At 43.3% G+C, this 22,270-nt stretch overlaps 1 protein-coding gene across 14 annotated transcripts in view; it reads left to right on the top strand.

The window, feature by feature from the left end:
• The window catches only part of plekha6 (pleckstrin homology domain containing, family A member 6), a 94,576-nt gene extending 73,751 nt beyond the window's left edge, over nucleotides 1-20,825 (top strand). For 12 of the 14 annotated variants that reach the window (XM_037490774.2, XM_037490778.2, XM_037490773.2 and 9 more), the window contains 8 exons: nucleotides 1,068-1,140; nucleotides 1,448-1,551; nucleotides 3,930-4,088; nucleotides 8,650-8,802; nucleotides 11,674-11,807; nucleotides 12,201-12,349; nucleotides 17,831-17,935; nucleotides 19,582-20,825. In XM_037490774.2, coding sequence (XP_037346671.2) covers nucleotides 1,068-1,140; nucleotides 1,448-1,551; nucleotides 3,930-4,088; nucleotides 8,650-8,802; nucleotides 11,674-11,807; nucleotides 12,201-12,349; nucleotides 17,831-17,925 — 867 coding nt within the window. In that variant the 3' untranslated portion in view covers nucleotides 17,926-17,935; nucleotides 19,582-20,825. Of the gene's footprint in view, nucleotides 1-1,067; nucleotides 1,141-1,447; nucleotides 1,552-3,929; nucleotides 4,089-8,649; nucleotides 8,803-11,673; nucleotides 11,808-12,200; nucleotides 12,350-17,830; nucleotides 17,936-19,581 lie in introns of those variants that run through there. The other 2 variants (XM_037490772.2, XM_037490780.2) reach the window with 2 other exon arrangements.
• Nucleotides 20,826-22,270: the final 1,445 nt, after the last annotated feature.

The following is a 22,270-nucleotide window of genomic DNA, read 5'->3' as shown; positions in this document are numbered from 1 at the left end:
CAGCTACAGGGCTTCCATCTCTCAGGGTTTACCTGTGTGACACACTTTTTCAGGTTTTCACATGCACTCACCCGACACATCCAATGTCTCAAGCTTAGTTTATGCTTCTGCGTTTTCATAGAAACGCAAGGACACGCAGACGCAATAGCCCACTTGCGTCAAACGCTTCGCGAGCTCACGCAGCCTGCAAGGCTGTGATTGGTCTAACTACATCCTTTCCAGAGTCTCACATTTCCGGTTTCATTGCATAATGACGCCATTATTAAAACAAAGAATTTTTACGAGAGAATCAATCAGTTTGAAGAGTTTTTGTCAAAAAAAAAGGTATAAGAACGGATGGCGTGGACGCAAACGCCTGTTTGCCGGGCGAGGGGTGAACAAAGTTGTGGAGGATAATAGGGGACAAATATGTCCCCGAAAATAATCCATTGAAAAGCAGCAGTAGCGATGCACGGGAAAAAGTCTCAAAAAACCAACCAACGAGTTCCACACACAAAGACGTCATTCTCTAGGTCGCCCTAAACAAAAAACGTTTTTCCACTTAGTGTTCTGGCGGTCGACACAAGACTCAAACGCAGACCCAGAAGCATCTTCCAGCTTTTCATTGTTCATAAGCTATGTTGTGCATAATGTGGTCGTCACAGGTAACAACACAGTCAAAGTTCTGGCATTTTTACAATATGTTTTGCATGAAGCATTTTAGTGACCATTTTCAGCCTCAGCCTTTGAACAATGAGTAAATATACTTGAATCAAGGCAACACATTTGCACCATACTGTTGTGTCCCATGAATGTGCACCCTACAGCGGGAAAATAAAAGCCTTTGTTTTTTCAGGTTTTCTTTCACCCCTCAAAGGCAGCGCTGTGAAGAAACCTTTTAACTGGTCAATAGATGATTTTGGTTGGAAATACAGTACATATTTCAGAGACAGTGGTGTGATCAGCCATTACTGTGCCAGCAGATGATGTAGAAATTCATTATCTGATGCATTCTGTCTACTAAATTTGCACCTCGACCATGTTTAAAGTTGATACATTAAAACTAGTATGATTTCTCCATAATACAGGCCAGGTTTGCAGAACAGAACATCAGTGATATGCAGGACCAGGTTCAGGATAGACAATCCACCATGAACAAAGGTACAACATCCAAAACTGAAGATGTACATTTATTATTCTACATATTCTAGTCAATGATCATAATATAGTAATATTATTTTATATAATATATTTGGTAGGTACACATAATCTGATGGAAGATTGATTAATACTAATAACATACTACTGGCATATTCAATTACAGATGAAAGAAAATCCATATTCCAGTTCAGCATCCAGACATTTGAGTTGTCAATTTATTGTAAAATCCAGTAACTTTACAGTATTAGCTGTGAGAATTCAGTTTGCGTTCCCTTTCCCTTCTTTTTAACTTGTCTGTTGTGTCCAGTTGGCATTGTCCCTCCTAGGACGAAGTCTCCCACTGACAAATCACACAGCAGCTCTTTTGGAGATACCATCCATAATGGCAGATGTCCTAATGGACTTTTTAGGGTAAGTCAACCTTTCCCAATGTAAAATATGTCAAAATGTCTTTCTTAGCCACACCATGTACAGGCATTTTGCCTAAAGGGTTCAGAGATCTTTTAAAGAAATTATACTATTGTTGCATGTTTAGGAGCATGTCTGTAGTTTGTTAATGGTGTGAAAATCAAATCATTGATATCAATGGAATTAAGATTATCAAGATAATTCAGAAAATAAATAATGGGAACAACACTAAAAAGGGATTAATAACTATAAACAAAGTCTCATAATATATATTAGTGCTGTCAAACAATTAAAATATTTAATCACCATTAATCGCACATTTGTATCTTTTCTAATAAACAAGTTAACCCTATGGCTTAATATTTTCTTTCCTGTGAACAAAGCAGTCAGGCCTCTTATTTCAGAAACAATGAACCGTTAGGTTACCAATAAAAGGTAAGCCTAATACTTATTTTCTTTCAGCCAGCTACTCAAACAGACAAGCCGTTGGCATTTTCAGAAAAGTCATCCAACCCCCCCCCCCCAAAAAAAAGAAAAAAGAAAACGTTAATCTCGCTAAAGAAATTGACGTCGTTAAAATAGGTTCGCATTAACGCTGTTAATAACACGTTCTATTAATATATATATTCACTCATTAGAGCGAAGAACTGAAGGTTTGAATTCAAGCACCAGGCTATGTATACAGTCGGTATTACAGTACATATGCACAAAGTAATCACTATTATAAGACATTGTAAATTCTAAAAAATAAGCAAAACTAATTTATACAAGTGGGGTGAGCAGAAAATAGAGTAAGAGAGTGTGTGTATGTGAGCAGGAAGGATGAGATGTGAAAAGGGGGGTAAGAAAGGGCTATTTAATAGCTGAATGGAACACAAATACCATAGTTATTACACAACTGAATGTTAAACAGTACAGTAAACCTTAACAATACAAAACAAGCATTAAAGTTGCGAGCAGCGTTGGACGGGTCCTCGCTATTCCTTGCACATCGGGGCACTGGCCGGATGGTTACAAATGTGGCCGAGGAACCTTGCGTCGGACGAAGCGTTAGTGGTCGTTAACCGTATGGAACAGCACCAGGAATGCCGCTTTGCAAACTTTATCTTTGACATTATCATGGTCTTAGGCCTTTTATGTCAACATATAACCAGGAGCTACTGATGTACCATTACATCAAAATTTAGTTCTTTTTAATTGCTCCCTACGCACATAGTTTAATATTTCTTCCGACAAAATGTAATTTTTAGAGCCCAAGGTCTCAAGAGCACACTGCACGGATTTGAAAAGAATCGGGTTTAATCCCTGGGAGGAGATCGGTCTTTTGCAACTCTAAGAAATTATGAAAATATGACAAAAAGGCACATTTAATGATTCAATCTTCAAAAATTATAGATAAATTAGAATGTATTCAGGGGTTCAATGTTTACACATCCTGCAATATTGGTTAGGGCAGGCCAAGCCATTTGGAAGTTAAAAATCGGATAGATTAAGCCACACCCCTCGCAAAGTTTATTAGCTCATATTTCTTCAAAACAATGAGTTATCAGCACCATTCTGTTATACCAAGGGCACATTGAACCAATAATGATCCACCAAAGGTTTCGTGACAATCAAACTCGGCGTTTAGGGGAAATTGCCAAAAATGTGTTTTTCACTAAATTCAAAATGGGGGAAAATCTAGGTAGGCGCATTTGCATACCATGATTTACTTTTTTGTAGAGCATGTCAAAACTGAAGAAGAACGAGGGGGAATTATCTTAGCCCAGAGCACAGGGATCCTGTAGTAACTGTGGCTTGACCAATCAGATTGCAGGGTTTGAACCTTCAGCATCACTGAAGAGCTCAACTCTTTTTTTGTTAGATGCCACATGCTTTTAAATCTTTTAAGTCAACAGTGGTAGCAAGTCCAGGAATGACATTGTTGTGCGAATTATGGCTCAGCAACAATTTGCAGCGCACACGAATGCAAATGAAAATTAAGCAAATTAAACAAACTTAATGAACAAAATTCCAGACTAATTAACGCAGTGACAAGAACAAATCACCAAGAATAGGAGAGGGGCCGATGGTAAGCCATGGAACACAAGTACACTTGGGAAATGCAGGCGATTGGATACAGGTCAGAACAAGGCTGACAATCAGCACTTCAAGATTAGACAAACACATTTACCATTATACAAAAATAAGTGCTGTGTTTGAACATCACTAGACTTTTTTTTACCGTTAATGCTTTCTTTCCAATCTTAATGGCTTCATAATTGTAAGCCATGCTGATAATTGTATTTTTATTATCTCAAGATATCGTTTTCATTTTCCTGTTAAGATCTTAAAACATTTTAGAGAATATACAATAGTGAATTAAAATATTTTCATCCCAGGAGCGTCGAAAGAGTGCAGTGTTTCCTGCTGAGCTGAAGTCAAAGATGAGTGTGGAGGAGCAGAATGAGCGAATACGACGCCACCAGAGCAGCTCTGTGAGGGACAAGAGGCGGAGTCTAAACCTCTCAGGTGGCCAGTCCCCTGCAAACTACAAAGTGGTATGATCAAAAACAGGATGATGCTTGTGAAACATTATAGCACAGAGTATAGCCAGTACAGTAAAACCAATCCAGTTCTTTTAGGCACTTTAATCAGAAAGCTAGTGAGAGCTTGTGGTGCGTCAGGGCCAAATCTGGTTGAGGAATAGTGCTAACTAGGCTATGTACCAGACATGTAATTCACCCGAAAACAAAGTTAGCAATATGGCACTCAGTGATCTCTGAAACTCTCATTTTGTGGTCAAGGTTAGGCATTAACAACAAATGATTAAAACTGGTTGATTTTCTTGCAGTTTTAACCGTTTTCTGATTTGTTGACTTTATCTACACTGGCAGGGCGATGGGACACTATAGTTTATATACCGTATTTTCGCGACTATAAGGCGCACCGCATTATAAGGCGCACCTTCAACGAATCGCCTATTTTAGAACTATTTTCCTATATAGGGCGCACCGGATTATAAGGCGCATAGAATAGAAGATACTGCAGTAAAATGTTTGACTGGGGTTGCGTTATGCATCCACTAGATCGGGCTGTGCTAAATCAAACTTTATTAAGCGTTCTGAAAACTATTGATCAACCAATTGAACCATATATATGGTGCTCCGGATTATAAGGCGCACTGTCGTTTTTTGAGAAAAAAAAGGATTTTAAGTGCGCCTTATAGTCGCGAAAATACGATATTCACAAATCACATTAGGGGTTACGCTTCCTCTAGGTGCGTCACTGATCATAACTGTTTTCTCAATCTCCCACACTATTATGGAAGTAAATCTGTGCGGGTTGAAATAAAAAGGTGATTGAATTTCTAGCACTGAATATTTATGCATTGAAATTATGTACCTGAATGTTTTTCAACATTAAAACACAGAAAAAAAATTCAACCTAAAAAAATATTCATCCGCAAAAGAAATGACGGTTACAATATTCAACCCAAAAAATTCAGCCGCAAAAACACCAACATCTGGGACACTAAGGTAGAGCAATCGATTCTAGATTCAAGATCAGGAGCGTGCGTCAAGCTAAAGGAGCGAGCACCCAATGCACCTGACGGCGGAGGACGATGTCCAGTCCTTCCTGGAGGCCTTCGAGGCGACGGCGGAGGCATGCGGCTGGCCGATGGAAGAGTGGCCGGTCAGGCTGGTGCCCCTCCTGACCGGGGAGGCGCAGACGGCGACCATGGGGCTCCCCCCGGCGGCCCGGCGAGACTACGCGGCCGTGCGGAAGGCCGTGGTGGACAGGCTGGGGCTGCTGCCCGAGGACCACCGGCGGCGATTCCGGGAGGCCAGGTTGGGGCCGGAGGATAAGCCGTTTGCATATGGGCAGCGGCTAAAGGACGCAGCGGCCAGGTGGCTACAGCCGAACGGGGCCGGAGGGGCGCACGCCGTAGTGGAGAAGGTGGTACTGGAAAGATTTACGACGGGGCTCCCAGCCCGAACGGCAGCGTGGGTCCAGTACCACCGCCCACCGACGCTGGAAGCGGCCGTCACCCTGGCAGAGGACCACCTGGCGGTGCACCCCAGCGGGCTGAGCAGACCCACCGGCCTCGATCAGACCAGCAGCCGCGCCCCGGCCAGGTGGGGGATGTCGACTATGAGGTGGTGCGGTCTGACAGGGGCGGTGCTACACAAATATACCACCTCAACCTACTCAAAGCCTGGAGGGAGGCGGAGTCTGTTTTCCTCAGTATCAGAAGGAGAGGACCTTGGGCCGGAGGTGCCAAAAGCGGCCAATCCCACCCCGCTCCAGTGTGAGGCCCGTCTCTCTGAGGACCAGAGAGCAGACATTGCCCAGTTGCAGAAGCGGTTTGCTGATGTGTTCTCCCCCCGGCCAGGCCGGACCGACCTGATAGTGCACCGAATCGAGACTCCCCCGGGGGTGATGGTAAGGTCACGACCCTATAGACTACCCGAACACAAAAGAAAAGTGGTTCGGGAAGAGTTGGCTGCTATGTTGGAGATGGGAGTAATAGAAGAGTCCAACAGTGTCACGATTCGATGCCTACCCATTGCCCCGGGTCGAGGAGCTCCTGGACCGGCTGGGCACTGCACGTTTCTTTACGACCCTGGATTTGACTAAGGGCTACTGGCAGATTCCCCTGTCGTCAGAGTCCAAAGAGAAAACTGCTTTCTCCACTCCGTATGGTTTGTACCAATTCACCATGCTTCCCTTTGGCTTGTTCGGTGCCCCGACCACGTTCCAGCGCCTCATGGACAGGGTGCTGCGTCCGCACGCCGCATATGCGGCCGCCTACCTGGATGACGTTATTATCCACAGCACCACCTGGGCGGAACACGTGCGGCGAGTGGGCGCGGTGCTGGAGTCGCTGAGGCTGGCCGGGCTCACCGCCAACCCGGGGAAGTGTGCAGTTGGACGGAAGGAGGTACGGTATGTGGGGTACCACTTGGGGGGCGGGCAGGTGCGCCCCCAGGTGGACAAGACGGCGGCTATCGCAGCCTGCCCGCGCCCCAAGACAAAAAAGGAGGTGAGGCGGTTTTTGGGGCTGGCAGGTTACTACAGGCGGTTCATCTCCGGCTTCGCGGACCTCACCAGCCCCTTGACCGACCTGACCCGGAAAGGTGCGTCAGATCCGGTCCAGTGGTCGGAGCAGTGCCAGCGGGCGTTTGAGAAGGTGGGGGAGGTGGGGGGGGGGGAGTAGGCTAGGCCGGACGGCTTCCCGGCCTAAGTCGGGCGGTGGGGGTATGTGGTGGCGGGCGTGGTCTCCGCTCGGCTGCAGAGGGGAGGCGGCTCGGGGAACGGCGCCAGGTGAGAACTATCTTAATCAGGCAGAGGCTGACTGGTGTGGTTGTGCTTAAAACCCCAGTAGGAGAACCATCAGGAGGCGGGCGAGCACGGAGCAAGCAGCACGGAGCGAGCGACCCCTCAGTGGGAGACAACTGACAGAAAAGAAATAATAAAAACTGTCATATCGTGATTCATTGTGCGGACAGCGTTATTCCCGGAACCCTTCCCCAGGACCCAGACCGGTTACACATGCTTTACTGAATCCACAGTTCATGCCATATTTAGTGGTTGTAGTAATGTTTAAAATGTTTTATTGGATGATTTACACTAAAATCATCTTTCATTTTAATTTGATTATTTTTGCTATTACACTTTAATTTGTAAAGGTCTTCCTTCAATTAAAAACAACTAGATTGAGATTTATTTTCCCTGGTCTTTTTTTAACTACACTAGAATCCCGCACCCCACCCAGCTGTTAAAAAAGTAACTCAGTAACTTTTACTCTGAGTACATTTTGAATGAGCTACTTTTTACTTTTACTTGAGTACATTTTTAGACTGGTAACTTTACTTGTACTTAAGGAACAGTACTTTTACTTGAGTAGAACATTTTGTTACTCTTTCCACCTCTGCTCTTTTCCACCTGAGGAAATCAATTTTGGCTACTTGTACCCGCAACCTAGTTCTTTAGGTCATGACTGTCACGATAGTCAGTATATTGACTTATCACACAATCATTTTTGGTGCTGCGGTATATTATATTAATTAAATATTAATCTTGTCTGCCTTATTTTTCTAAAAGCGGAAGCGGGGCTCAAGCACCCCTAACAGGGAAAGAGAAGGCATGAATACACTGTTATGAAGTGGTCTATTGTTCCCCTGAAGTTTTGCTTGTATTTTTACTCTTCATACAAGTCTTTGTCCTCACTCCTGAATGTCTGTTCTTTTTGCTGATGTAGCAGTCTGGAGTCAGTTTCAAGTAGGAGGTTCAACAAACTCTGAGTTGATTTACCATGAGATGGGAAACTCTTGAGTTCTGGGTTTCAGAACAGTTGTTTAGAGTTGGTTCAATCAACTCTGAGTCGAAGGCAGCATGAATGGAGCCATGATACAACGATTCACAATGGCAACACCCACAAATAATCGTACCTATTGAGCTGGAAATATGAACCCATAATTAGAAACAAAGCAACACTCTGCTACTGCAGCAAAAGACAGAGAAACAGCTCGGGAGAAAACTGCTGCTTGGGTCAAGACGTATGTTCCAATATAGTGTTGTCAGTTAATATTTAATGTACACACTAATCATATGTTTTACTAATTCCCAGTGGGAATATTACATTTTTTACACTGTTAAAATGCACTACACATAGGCTTGAAATACACACCATGCTCATATTTAATCCCAATAATAATATTGCTCCTAAAAACTGGTACAATGGTATTGAACGTATAATGTTTTTATTTAGGTGCATCCTGTGGAACTCCTCTTTAATGGCTCTCACTGGTTTGTCTCCAGGGAACAAACACGTTTCACACTTTTCTCACGGCTCTGCATACAATAGCTTTACTAATATTCTCCACATCAATAGTCAACTGAAAATAAAACAGAATTAGGGAGTAAGTCAGCTATTGTTCCCCTGATGTTTAGTAGCTCTTCAGTGGGGAAAGAGCTCCGGGTATCCCAGCAAAAACAACATGCACCAAAACATCAACATGTGGGCCATCTCAGAATCTCCAACAAAAAATTTTTGAACAGATTTTTCATGCTTAAGTTTGCAGAATATCTGATCCGTGTGTTTGTGTGTGTGTACAGATTCGTAGGCGGCTGACAGCTCACGAGATTGACATTAAAGACTTGGAGGTAGCAGTTCGAGGCCAGGGGCAGGAGTCACCACAAGAAGAAATTGCCCGACTTAGACGGTTGAGGATTGAATCAGAACCCTACAACCGGAGCAATAGCAAAGAGGTGCCATCAATCAACTGATGTGATACAATGTTTTACTCTTCTATAATCATGTTCATCCTTCTGAAAATGTTTCTCAGATAATATACTATGTCTACACACTATTAAGGGAATTTGCAAAAACAAGGTTCAATGTTGTCCTTGCGTTTAACTACACAGTTTTGCTCAAATTTCTAAGTGATTGAAAAAGCTCTTTGTGTAGTGAAAGTGAAAGATAAGCCATGTCATCTTTAGTTTGCGCCTCATGTTAGAACAGCCAGAAACACCCTGACACCTGCCATGAGGGTCAGCTGCTGTGAACTGGCTCTTTTGTTTTCAATATTTCTTCTCTATATTTTGGTAACAGACCCCAACGTTATCTTCAAGTTAAACAAGCAGTCATTAGAGAGAAGCCAAGATACTGAGAGTGTGAGAGTGTCCGTTAAAACCTCTGCAAAGACCATCTGTTGCATTCTGAACTAGTTTATTACGAGAGAAGACATGTATAGTAGTTAAGAATTTAGAAGATAGAGGTTTCTGGTAGTTGGCTTTATGTTAATAAGCAAGGGCCCAAGGGCACCTAATTCTAATTTTCATTGAGTTGAAAGAAATGTTTTGCCATCAAACAGTTGATATCACTAAGACAGACCAAACTAGTAGTAATGGAAATCGACTTGACTAGAAGATTTCTCCAATCGGGGGTGTGTATGTGAACAATAAAATATATCTTGTAGTACACCACAGGTAATGTGAGTTGAAGAGTTGAAGAGAGTAAATACCGGTGGTGATACAGGTGGCTAGGTGATGTGTAAAAGGTAAGAATGAAACAAAAAATGTGCAGTGTGCTTAATGACAACCCTGGTTGTAGGATGGGTAATTTAAATAGCATGGTCTACTGTGTCAATAGCTGTCGTAGATTTAAAATAATTCAGACTGAGCTCTCTCCCTTATCCACTTCTATAATTATATCATAGGTTTCCTTGATGAAGAGGCTTTCTCTTCTGTAAAGCTCTAATCCCTAACTGGAATTTGGAAGGACATTATTATAATACGCCAAAGGGTTGGGTTTAAAATATATTTGAAGTTTAGAAGTTGGCCATACATTTCTAGGAACATGGAGATCAAGAATCTGTTTTTAGACCACAGCATGTTTAGGATTTAGTGGAAAAGTTGTTATTGCTAATAAGTTAATATTCAATAAAATACTAGACTCAACTGTATGGTAATGTTAAATAGTAAATGACCTGTACTTGTATATGACCTCAAAGCTCTTTACCATATGTCATCATTCTCATACCTTACGTGTCAGGCAGGTGGCGGCGTAGGAGGAGGAGGAGGACGCAGAGAGAGGGTTTAGCTGATAATGCTTTTATTAATAACAGAACGGAAAAAACTCAAAATCTCTCTTAACGAGGAAATATAACAGGAATCAAAAAATGACGTGACAATCGTTACCGGACTTGACTCTTGACGTGAGGGCGGGTGTGCAGGGCAAAACAACAAGACACACTGGCACAGGACAAGGGGCGACGCAGACTATGGCCCTTTCTCAATATGCGTTCTTGTGTGGACTTTTGTTCTCGTGGACTCGTGAAACGTCATCAGTCTCAGCCCGAGTACTGTTCCAATTCTAAAGTCCGCATCTGGCCGAGAACGGTTATAATACCCGGATGTGACTCGCCCCGCCCATTTTACCGGGCATGCATCGGAGCAGGCTCGTCTGTTCTTGTGAGAGCCAAATATCCCAGAATGCATTTCACCTCAGCAACAGGCAACAACGACAGAGGAAAATAAACACAACTTTATGTCGAAGTTTATAAATACTACTTTTTTAAAGTAACTTTCTGACTGAATAGTAAAATATTTAAGTCAAAAACTAAAATCAAAACGTATTAGCAAGACCAGCTGACGTGGTGACGTCATCAAGTCAGCTGCTGTTCCAATTGCGGAAATGACCGTTCTCCGTTCTCCCGAACCTGCGAGTCAGGACTCCCGAGTCTGTCTCCTGAGTCTATTCTCGCGGGAACGCGAGTCCGTTCTCGCCTTCTTAGGTATTGAGAAACGGCCTATAAGTACACATGAGGGAGTTGTGGGAACAGGTGGACACAATCAGGAATCAGGGGAGACAATCAGACTGGTGACACATGAGGAAAGGCAAGAGGGAACGAGAGGGAGTTAGTTTCCAAAATAAAGCAGGAAGTCAAAAAACAACTGTGGAGACAGGACGAAAACGCAAATTGACATACAGGTGTGACATTAGGCACAGCTACAGGAGCTATTTGGTGTTAGGTTGCTGTTGGAAAAACAGACAGGGGTGTAAACTCAAACAGGACATTTATTAAATAATACTTATAAAAGTATGACACAGAATTGACACACATATTAGGCATACATGAATGCTACTCAATGGTCTCCATCTTTGGAGCGGGAATATTTAAAAGAGCACGGACACTTTCCCGGGGGGGGGCGCAAGTTGGCTACAGGAGGAGAGAAAAAAAAATTCACGGAAATTCCCCCATGTTGAAACGCGGTTGTGGTTGAACTATTATGACAAACAAATCATCCTCCCGGAAGACAGCAACATTACTTGAATACTAAACTTGATATTCATGGTGCATTAATGGCTAGTTTAGGCTAGTTTAAAAAAAATGTAAAACTCAAAAACAGGTTTTAGATCATACATAGATCTTCAGATTCTGCAGAAGAATAAGAAAAAGATGACAAAAATGAAGAAATCCAAATTGACGAAACTAGACAAATTAATTCAAAACATTATGCACATATTTTGTTTATCATTGCTCAGTGTTGTCTTTTGTATAAAATTATATTTGAATATTTATTTGTTTTCATTGGCTATATATGTGTGTGGCTTCAAATTTATTTATTTTTTTCTAGCTGGTGACCACCAACAAGGTGGTGATCCCGGGGTGTTACATGGATGTGCAGGATAACACCCCTCTTAGTCCTGAGGAACAGAAGGAGAAGCAGAAAAAACTTGAGCGGATCAAGACGCTCATTGCAAAATCAAAGTGGGTATTTGACTCAAACATTGATTTCTCACCTTTTTTTCCTCACTCCTCACATTTCTTGAAAGTTATTAGAAAAGCATACCTATTGTTTCAATAAACCACATCTATTTACTTTTGAAACAAAGTGCTGATATTCCTGGAAACCCTACATTGTTTAGCAGGGGTTGTGGGCCAGTTTTTTTAACTGATTCAGTTTTAGAAGTACATAACATATTGATCATTTGGGATGTATAGTTCCATTACTTTTAAATGTCTGATTAACCAAGATGATCAGGTTCACTAGTGAAATCCAATAATACAAACATTTCTATGGAAAAGAAGATCAGTTCCCTACTTTAAGAGTATGAATAACCACAATGCTTTTTGCATATCCTTTCACCTGCCCACCGTCAGTTTGCAGAACATGGTTCCTTTGCTGGACGGGCCGGTGGAGGGTGGAGCTCCAGTCAATTCCCAGCAGCAGTTGCAGGAGCAAGAGAAGCGTATGGAGATCTCATGTGCTCTTGCCGCTGAGGCCTCTCGTCGCAGCCGTCTTTTCTCTGGTGCGGACTCTCTGGACCCGGCGTCACTAACTCTCTCCCACTACTCCTCATCTTGATCACACAGCCCAGCACAAGCCACACACATTTCCTCTCAACCAAAAATGCACTGACAACAAAAGGTTTTGACACTCATGCATATCTAAGCTGATCTGCACTTGCATCTCAACCAGAGTGAAGTATTTATGACAATAAAAGTCCAGAGATGTCACTTGTTGTGGCTTTATGCTCTATGTATAGTTACTGTTATAGTTGTCTGGTACTCGTGTAGGTTATCTAAATCACTGTTAGATATAAACTCACGGAGACGAGAATGCGGCACAAGCTAGGTACTTTTTACTGGCGGAAAATCCCACTACAGTAAGACGAGAACCAACGATCACAGAACTCGTAGTGACAGTCAAACACAGCACATCCCTCTTTTCCGACTGAGAAGTGGTATACGTATCAGTTACCTCAACAGTTAACTCTTTGCTCGCCATTAACGCTATGGCATAAACATTAAACATGTATTTTCTGCTTGCATACTTCAAAGGTTAATAAAGCATGTTTCCAATAGACGTGTGGCTTTCGTTAAACATTACAAACCAGTTTCCTGCTGAGGATTCCGGAGAAACATTCAAGCATTTAGACCATTAAACACTCTTGAAACATTTCAGCCTAAACGCTCCTCATTCTCTTCTCTTTTTTTTTTTTTTTTTAATTGAATCTGGCAGGGGCGTCTGACCGCTCTTGTGTAGCATGTGGGTGGACTACGCGTAGTCACAGGAGGAGGGTTGTGTGGTGGCAGGTCATGTGGTGGTGAGTCCACTGACGCAGGAGCTTGAGAGGGTTGTACCTCTGAGTCGAACTGTTCATCGCGATCAGTGTCTATGAACAGACTCGGGTGTATGTTCCTCCTTTGCGTTCTACTGCCGGCGTCAGCACAGTGTAGGAGCGTGGTTCATCTCGTTGTCGGACGACAACAGCAGGCTCCCAGCCACGCCGTGTGTGCATGTGTACAGTGTCTCCTGAGGTCAACACTGGCAGGGGCTTTGCACGCTGATCGTAGTGTTCCTTTTGGCGGAACTGTAGGTGTAGGTATTTTGCTGTGAAGATGCATTGGGACTGACTGTGTCAGCACAGCACTGGAACACGGAAGGGTGCTCCGTAGAACTCTTCCCATCAACATCTGTGCAGGTGACTCATTCAGTCCTGTCACCGGTGTGTTCCTCAGGGACAGAAACACTAGATGTGGGTCGGTGCCGGTCTGCATTGCCTTCTTCAGTGCATGTTTTACAGTCTTTATGGCTCTCTCAGCCATTCCATTTGAAGAGGGAAAACCTGGGCTGGGTGTGTGAGTTTGAATTCCCATGAAGCTGCAAATGACTTCATCTCATAACTCGCAAATGGGACATGATCACTCACTAGCTCCCTAGGAATCCCGTGCCTGGCAAAAACAGACTTCATCTTCTGGATCACTGTGTAGGCTGTCTTATCAGGCAGGCGAAGCACTTCAGGATATTTGTCAGGTAATCAACCAACAACAGATATGACTGACCATGTAGCTCGAAGATGTCGGCTCCGACTTTCATCCAAGGCAGCTCTGGAATTTGATGTGGTATGAGCGGCTCAGCCTGATGTTTGGGCTGTAGCTGCTGGCACTGCATGCACTTCTCCACCATTGCCTCAATGTCTAGTGCCATGCCAGGCCAGTAGAGGGATTTTCTTGCTTTGGCTTTTGTGCGCTGCACTCCTTGGTGAGCAAGATGCAGCTTCTCCAGAATTATACTCCTGAAGCTCTGGGGTGTGATGATTTTGTCTCTGACCATGACAATGTCATTCTCAATGCTTTTATTATCAATATTGACCTTGACAGACCAGTAGCCGTGTAGTTTCCTGTCCACATTTTTCTTTTTCGTGGGCCAGCCATTCCTGTGTTTCTCGCACACAGCTTGTAACACGCTATCTGCTGCCGTTGCCTTTTTCAGTTGGTTGAGTGTTTCCTCGCTCAAGGAATCAGTGGCTTCCAAGGCATACACAACTCTCTCATCACAGGGGTTCGTTTTCACCTTCTCTGCTTGCAGTGGCACGTGAGAGTGTGTTGGCGATGTGCATGTGCTTGCCTGGTGTGTATGTTACGTGCAGATCATACCTCTGCAGTTGTAGAAGCATTCCTTGCAGCCGCACAGGCGCTTTGCTCAGCGGCTTGCGCATGATAACCTCCAGGGGCTTATGATCGGACTGCACAGTTACTGGCCTTCCGTAGACATACTGGTGGAATCTCTTAGCAGCAAACACTATGGCCAGCAACTATTTCTCTATCTTCGCGTACCTCTTTTCTGTGTCGGTGAGCGCTCGTGAGGCATAGCTTACTACATGGTCCTGCAGCAGACAAGCTCCCAGTCCGTCTTTTGAGGAATCAGCTTGTAGAGTCAGCGGCTGCTTGTGATCGTAGTACCTCAGCACTGGGGCTTGTGTGAGGATGGACTTCAGTGTCTGTAGTGCTGAGCTGTGGTGTGGGCACCACTGCCAAACTACATCCTTCTTAAGCAGCTGTCTGAGGGGTGCTGTGAGTGAGGCTTCATTCGGTATGTACTGTGCCAGGAATTTTGTCATTCCCAGCAGACGTTGGAGACTTTGTTTGTCTTCTGGGGTTGGCATATCGACAATTGCTTTGATCTTTGTGTCGTCAGCCTTCTGCCCTGCTGCCGTGATGTGTCCCATATACTTTACTGTGTCAATTTTGAACTGGATCTTGTCTTTGTTAAACTTCACATGTGCAGTCTTTGCACACTTTTTTCAGGATGTCATCATGTTCCTGCTCTGATGACGCTGCGATGATCATGTCGTCTGCTATGATGTACACACCTGGAATGTCGCCAAAGGTCTCGCATTTCTTCTGTTGAAACACTTCACTGGCAGACCTGATCCCGAATGGGAGTCTGCAGGGTTCGAAATGACATTACATTACATGTCATTTAGCTGACGCTTTTATCCAAAGCGTCGTACAATAAGTGACTAAATGACTTTGGACTCTTGGGGGGTCCCCTAAAATGTAACTATAAAAAATACTGAAGACTACCTTGCTACACTATATACTGCGTCAAAATTATTTTGACATATTTTGAAGGTGGGATAATGGTCTTGGGATGTTTTTCATGGTTTAGGCTAGTCCCAATATTGTAGTGGTGTCTGGAGAAGTGGATTGGTTATAATCTAACAGGTAACCCTCTAATTCTGGAGCCACAAAGTTACAGCACCTTATATAAATCCCTGACATGACAAAGTGGATAACAGGTCATTCTTTCCTTGAGCAAGGAAGTTAACTAAGTTAGCTAAATCCACCAGGTGTACCCATTATGGCAGCACCATGCATCTTCAAAGGGTTTGATCAAATACAACTGGCGTTTCTCATCCCTTATGTTAATGGAATTTGTAAAACAACTAGCCGCTGGATTGAATAATAATGATGTCTATAAAGACTGTTCCTGGCATCTAAATAAGGCACCGAAATGAGAGTTGCTATTCGGTCCGGTAGATAACGGCTGTTAACACACCTGTACCGCACAGGAAAAACTGGGAATCTCCATAGTTCACTGCGTAGCGCAGTGGGCTCGTTGGCTTTAGGATGTTTTGACCCACGGGGTTCGAATCCCGATCGTTCCGATCTTTTTTTAAATATATTTTCTTGAATACATGTTTTCATATGTGGTTGTGATGTAGTGCTCACTTATACAATCGTGAACGCTGCAATGGATTTGTGATGCGTTTTGTAGATTTTCAGCAATATGTTTTATGAATGTGCTGCTGTTAGCTGGCAGATTGTTTGGCTCATCTCGAACCCTGGGAGTCTGAGGAAGCGGAACCGGCCCCACGGCGTATTGAAGATGCATAGCTTTGACGATGGCTCATCTAGCTTGAACTGCCAGTATCCATCCTTCTCATCAAGGATGGAGAAGATGGATTTTCCCGCTAATCTGCTGCGCACGTCTTCCGGTGTAGGAATGGAATAGTGCTGACGCTTAACTGCTTCATTCAGGTTGCAAGGATCCAGACACACCCTTAGCGCACCGTTCTTTTTCTTTGTGGCAACAAGACTGTTGACTCATTCTGTTGGTTCATTGACAGGGACTATTACTTTTCTGTAAGTTTTTGAGTGTCTCTCTCAGTGAATCCATGATGGAGAGGGGAACATTACGGCATGCATGAATCACAGGCGTGACACTGGGGTCAATGTGTATGTGATGAACACCGGGGAACTCGCCCAATCCTGTGAAGACCTCTGCATACCTCTGTAGCATCTCCTCTTTGGTAGCTGGAGCTTTTCCTGGTTGCGGGGATCTTGCTGTGAGTGCCTCAACTCTTCTCACCAGCTGCAGCTCCTCACATGCATCTCCACCCATCGGCTTGTCAGCACGGCTTGACACATGAAAGTCCAGCATAGCTCAATGTTTGGTCGTCCTGCATTCTAGAGATGCAACACCATCTGTGGGTAGGCGGTCTCCACCAAATGCAATTAGCACAGTCTCTGTGGGCTGTAGCTGAATGGGACCCGGTAGCTTCCGGAACATGTGCATGGGAAGCACATTTGCATCGGCGCCTGTGTCCAGCTTGAAGTTGATTGCTACGCCTCTGACTGTGGCTGTTTCCTGCCATACAGAGCCTTTAGCTTGGTGAGCTGTTTTCTTTTCGTACTTTCCAACCGCGCCTATGTATAAGGAGTCAACTTCACTCTCAAGTATTTGTCTTTGTCGTGTAGCTGCTGATTTTCTCAGTGCCAGCTCTACATACCTTAGAAAAATGGTTGTTCTTACCGCATTTATGACACACTGCACCATAAGCTGGGCACTGATGGGGCTCGTGCTTGTTTCCACATTTATGGCAGATAGTTGTTACATGCCTCTTGCTGCTGGTTTTGCTCTGCCCGTGTACGTTTGCCCTGTTGCTTTCCTTAAAGCATCGACTGAGGTGTATTGGACAACCTGTGACGTCTGCATCGCTTGTATTTGTGACTTTGCGAGCTCTGCTGTGCTGCACGTGTCCATGGCTCCACGCAAAGTGAGCGCATTATCACGCAACAGTCTCCTTCAGACGAATATCGTTTATGCTAAACACTAATTTATCCCTAATCATGTCATCTTCATGACATGTTTAATGTTTATGCCATAGCGTTAATGGTGAGCAAAGAGTTAACTGTGGAGGTAACTGATACGTATCCCACTTCTGACACCATGTTGTGGCTTTATGCTCTATGTTATAGTTGTCTGGTACTCGTGTAGGTTATCTAAATCACTGTTAGATACAAACTCACGGAGACGAGAATGGGGCACAAGCTAGGTACTTTTTACTGGCGGCAAATCCCATACACTACAGTAAGTCGAGAACCAACGATCACAGAACTCGTAGTGACAGTCAAACACAATCAAGCACCGAGTGCTCGATCCAACATACCACATCACACATCTTCTCTTCACTGACTGCACTGTGTTCATCTTCTTCCAGTCCAGTTCGCCCCCAGTCCTCCCATCTCCCCAAGCAGCCAGGCCCCTCCCCCTTCCTCTGCTGATTTCCCAAACTCAGCCCACATCACGTCTTGAGTCATACAAGGTGAGTTTAAAACCATTTTTCTGTTTTAACACTTTTTCAATATATGGGAGTGCTTTTGATGCAATTTGTTAGGGTTGATGATAAGATACATTTGGTTTGGTCAATAGTAAGTTCTAATTTGAAATGTTTCCAAATCATTTTCAGCACTCTTATCACCACAAAGCAACCCTGTCTATAAAAGATGAAGACACTTAACTAGGCGCGTCGCAATATGCAATTAATAGACTCATCTTAAATCGCGTGCAATAATTGGTTCTGCGATATTCATTTTACATATAAATGAACGTCACCAACATTTAGTTGATCGCGTTTGTCACACGGGTGGGTCTTGGGCACGGAGGGAGGACTCAGACGCGGAGTATTCAAAATAAAAAGGACTTTAATAGTCAAAATTCCAAAACGTAAACTCAAATACCAGTCCACCTCGAAAAAAGGGGAAGGAGGGAAAAAAACAAGATCTTTACAAAAGAAAACAATATGAACTACATACGTGGCATGCCGACGATAAGAAATGAACTGTAGACGACAGCAGACACTAGGAGACAACAGAAGACAATGACCCGACAAGAGACTCACGCGGCTTAAATACACAAGGGAGGTGCAGGTGATTGGACACAGCTGGAAACGATCAGGCACGGCAGACAATCACAGGGGAAGACAGGACAAGGCAGGAAGTGAAGTTACCCAGGAACACAAGAGACATGAAACTACAAAATAAAACAAGACAAGACCCCAAACCGTGACAGCGTTGGCGCTGTCCTTTTTCCTTGTGGAAAGTGGATGCGGGGCTTAGGCACCGCACAGATACAGAGCGGACACGGACCGGTGAAGAGAACCAGTGAACCCACCATGTTATAAAGTGTTCTTTTTCGTAACATCTGCAGCTGAACCCACTAAGATAAACAAGTTCTAATGGACTTGTTCGGCTTCAGTTTTGGAATATTTTGGTTTTAAGCCGAATGACAGAGGAGAGCCAATCAATTTGAATGAGCCGGTGTGTTTCTTTGTTTTGTCGCAATAACAACACAACTAAGCTAAAATCTCACCTAAAACGACAACCATCTGCCCAGTCTTTCAACCTACTCTCGCTTCCTCCGGACTGCTTGTTGACTTCTTTCTCTTTTCAGACTTAGTTATAACGTTGCAGGTCTTACTCTTTATCCATCTCTCTCACACAAACAGCAAATTTACTTAAAAATAATAACATATGATCTTGTTTACTAGGTTTGGGTTACTAAATTTAGTCCACTAATGTCTCCTAATCATTTCCTCTGGAATTTGTTGTCCATTGTAACACACGTCAACATGGACATGACCTTATTTATCTGAGTGTGGATGGGTGAATTATTTGAGCAACTTGCAATTTGAGCAATTTGAGTGGTTGGAAGCCCAGAAAAGGCAGAACAAATGGTCATGAGCATTAAAGAGAGGATGAAATTGAAAGCTTTGGATAACAAGTTGCCCTATATTGAGACTCTCCATCTACTCTAGCTTAGTATTTCACATGTTACAAAGGCTAGCAGGTAATATATTAATTTTGAAGACTGCTTACAGTTTTAGATTTGCATTCAAGTAAACATTTCTAAGTACCCAATGACACTGACCAAATGTCTTACTCTGTCTTTATTTGCTTCCTTTTTCTGTAGCTCAAGCTCCATCTGCTGTTCATTTTGATGGATCATCTTTCTGAAGATGAACTGACTTAATCAAACAATGGCAGATTACCTACTTAATGACAGGACCTACCATACACAGTGGCACCTGCCCATCAGCAACTAACATTCACACACTGTAGTCACAGTTTCAGAAGCAATGCTGGGGTTAAGTGTCTTGCCCAAGGACACATCGACATCCAGGTTATCCGGGCCTTGGATCAAACCGCCAACCATCTGATTGGAAGACTACCGCGGTCCCCACTCACCTCACCTCACATTCTGTGTGAAGTTGCCCCAATGATTGTCTGCATTTAGGTATGTCAGTATATACCAGGTGTTCTGGGTTAAAATGGCCAACCTAGAATACTGAAATAAATTATTTCACAATTATGCACAAAAATGCATAAAATACAATTATTGTGAAACAACAAATATATATTTAAACACGGCCCATTATTGATTATATATTCATTGTTATTTTCATGCTGTCACTGTTTATGCATGGTAAAAACAAACTATGTAACATTTTTGTTTATCGAATTAAGTCCATTGAACCATTTTAAATGATGTCGACAACTGATGCAAATTTCGAAGTGTGTCTAAGTGGCCTGCCTTTGTAGAAATGTGCTTTATGTCCATGGTCAGAGAAAATACAACAGAGAATTTACTACAATTAATTATGACAAGATATAATTTTTTCATGCTCTGACGATTCTTCAATAATATTTTTTAATTAACTGGTATTTGTGTTAATAAATGAAAGCCAAACAGTGGTGTCCATTTGATTCTTGATGTAGCATTTGTGAAAGATGGAAATGAAGAATATATAGATAATATAAATTTGTATAAAATATTTGTACTTAATTTACAATATATCCTGCTATCACATATAACATTGCCATTTTGGGGGGAATAAACAACTGCTTTCAACTATGCAAATAATAGAAAATGGGCATATAAAAATGCTTGCTTACAGAAAACCTTGCAATAAAGTAAATGTATACATGTGTTTCTCTAGATAAATCACAGTATTGTGTAAGATAGAACATGTCTGTATCAATGTACAGTATGAATCTATTTACTGCTCTAATTTTTTGTTGATTTTAAAATGTACTCCCAAAAAAACTACTGACACAACTGACCAGCCTAGTTGTTGACGATGTTGATGGCTCTATGATATTCTACAATCTTTGTAATATCAAACTGTGTCTGAATGAATAAAGAGATAAATCAAGGCATAGAAAGAGCTGTTTTTGATTGAAGACCCCAATGAATGAGTTTTCCGTGAGTTTTTATTGTGACTGTCACTCATCCAACCAGGTTCTCTGGCAGATTACCTGAAAAAATGTAACCTTCCTGCTAAAAAAAGCCTTCCAGGAAACGGCCCTCCGCTTCTCCTTTTAGGTGACTTAAACACCCTGACAGAGAGGTCATGTGACCTACTGCTCTTACTTTGACATACCTTCTCACTCAGTCCTTCTACTACTCACAAAGCCAGAAACCACTTGGACTATACATGTATTTTGACCAGAAACTGCTCTACATCTAAACTCAACTGTAACACCACTTTATTTTTGATTCCCTCTCACTCTCTCAATCTGACATCCGTATCAATCACCTGACTGTACCTGAGCCACTATGCAAGCAGCAGAAAGGAAATGGCAAAAATCTAAACACCCTGATGACCTGCTCTCTTATTAATCTCTTCTCTCTTTCTCTGCAGCCAAAAACTTGGTCACCTCCGGCCCGAAGCAGCTTCTCTCTCCTCTGTCTCTATTCTTTTAGAACTTTCTGCTGGATTTTTACTCAGTGAACAACCAAATTCGTATTTATTTTCCTCAGGAGGTGGGCCTCTGCTCCCTCCCTTCTCTCATCCCACCTCAACAATCGCTCTTAACGGGTAACATGAAGAGGATCAGTGTCCTCTCATCACTAGGGTCCCCTCAACCTGATGACGGGACTATCGGGTAACTTGGAGAGGATCTGTGTTGGAACAATCCTCTCTTACTACTGGAGTTCCTCAGCGCTCCGTCCTGGGTCCCCTCCTCTTCTGTATCTACACTAACTCTCTAACCATCCGCTCGCATGGTTTCTCCTACCACAGCTATGCCGAGGACACCCAACTAATTCTCTCCTTCCCTCACTCAGGTGGCGGCACAGATCTCTGCCTGTGTGACTGACATCTCTCGGTGGATGCCCGCTCACCACCTGAAGATAAACCCCCAACAAGACTGAACTACTTCTCTCCCTGACTGTTAATTTTGGCAAGTACGTGATAACGCCCACTCTGACTGCTAGGAACCTCGGTTGGACACTTGACAGCCAACTCTCCCTGACTCTCAACATCACAGCGACAACACAATCCTGTAGGTACACGCTCTACAACATCAGGAGAATACGACCCCTTCTCACTCAGAAGGCAGCGCAGGTACTGATCCAGGCTCTTGTCATCTCCAGCCTTGACTATTGTAACTTTCTCCTGGCAGGTCTCTACCACCATTTGACCACTGCAGCTCATCCAGAATGCAGCAGCTCAACTGATCTTCAACCTTCCAAAATTCTCCCACACCGCATCACTTCTCCGTTCTCTTCACTGGTTACCAGTGGCTGCCCAAATCCAGTTCAAAACATTGGTTCTCACATACCATGTGAATGGATCGGGTCCACTCTACATCCAGGA

This window comes from Pungitius pungitius, chromosome 8, assembly GCF_949316345.1.
Source record: "Pungitius pungitius chromosome 8, fPunPun2.1, whole genome shotgun sequence".
Classification (NCBI taxonomy): Eukaryota; Metazoa; Chordata; class Actinopteri; order Perciformes; family Gasterosteidae; genus Pungitius; species Pungitius pungitius.
This window is presented reverse-complemented; position numbering and strand designations above follow the sequence as displayed.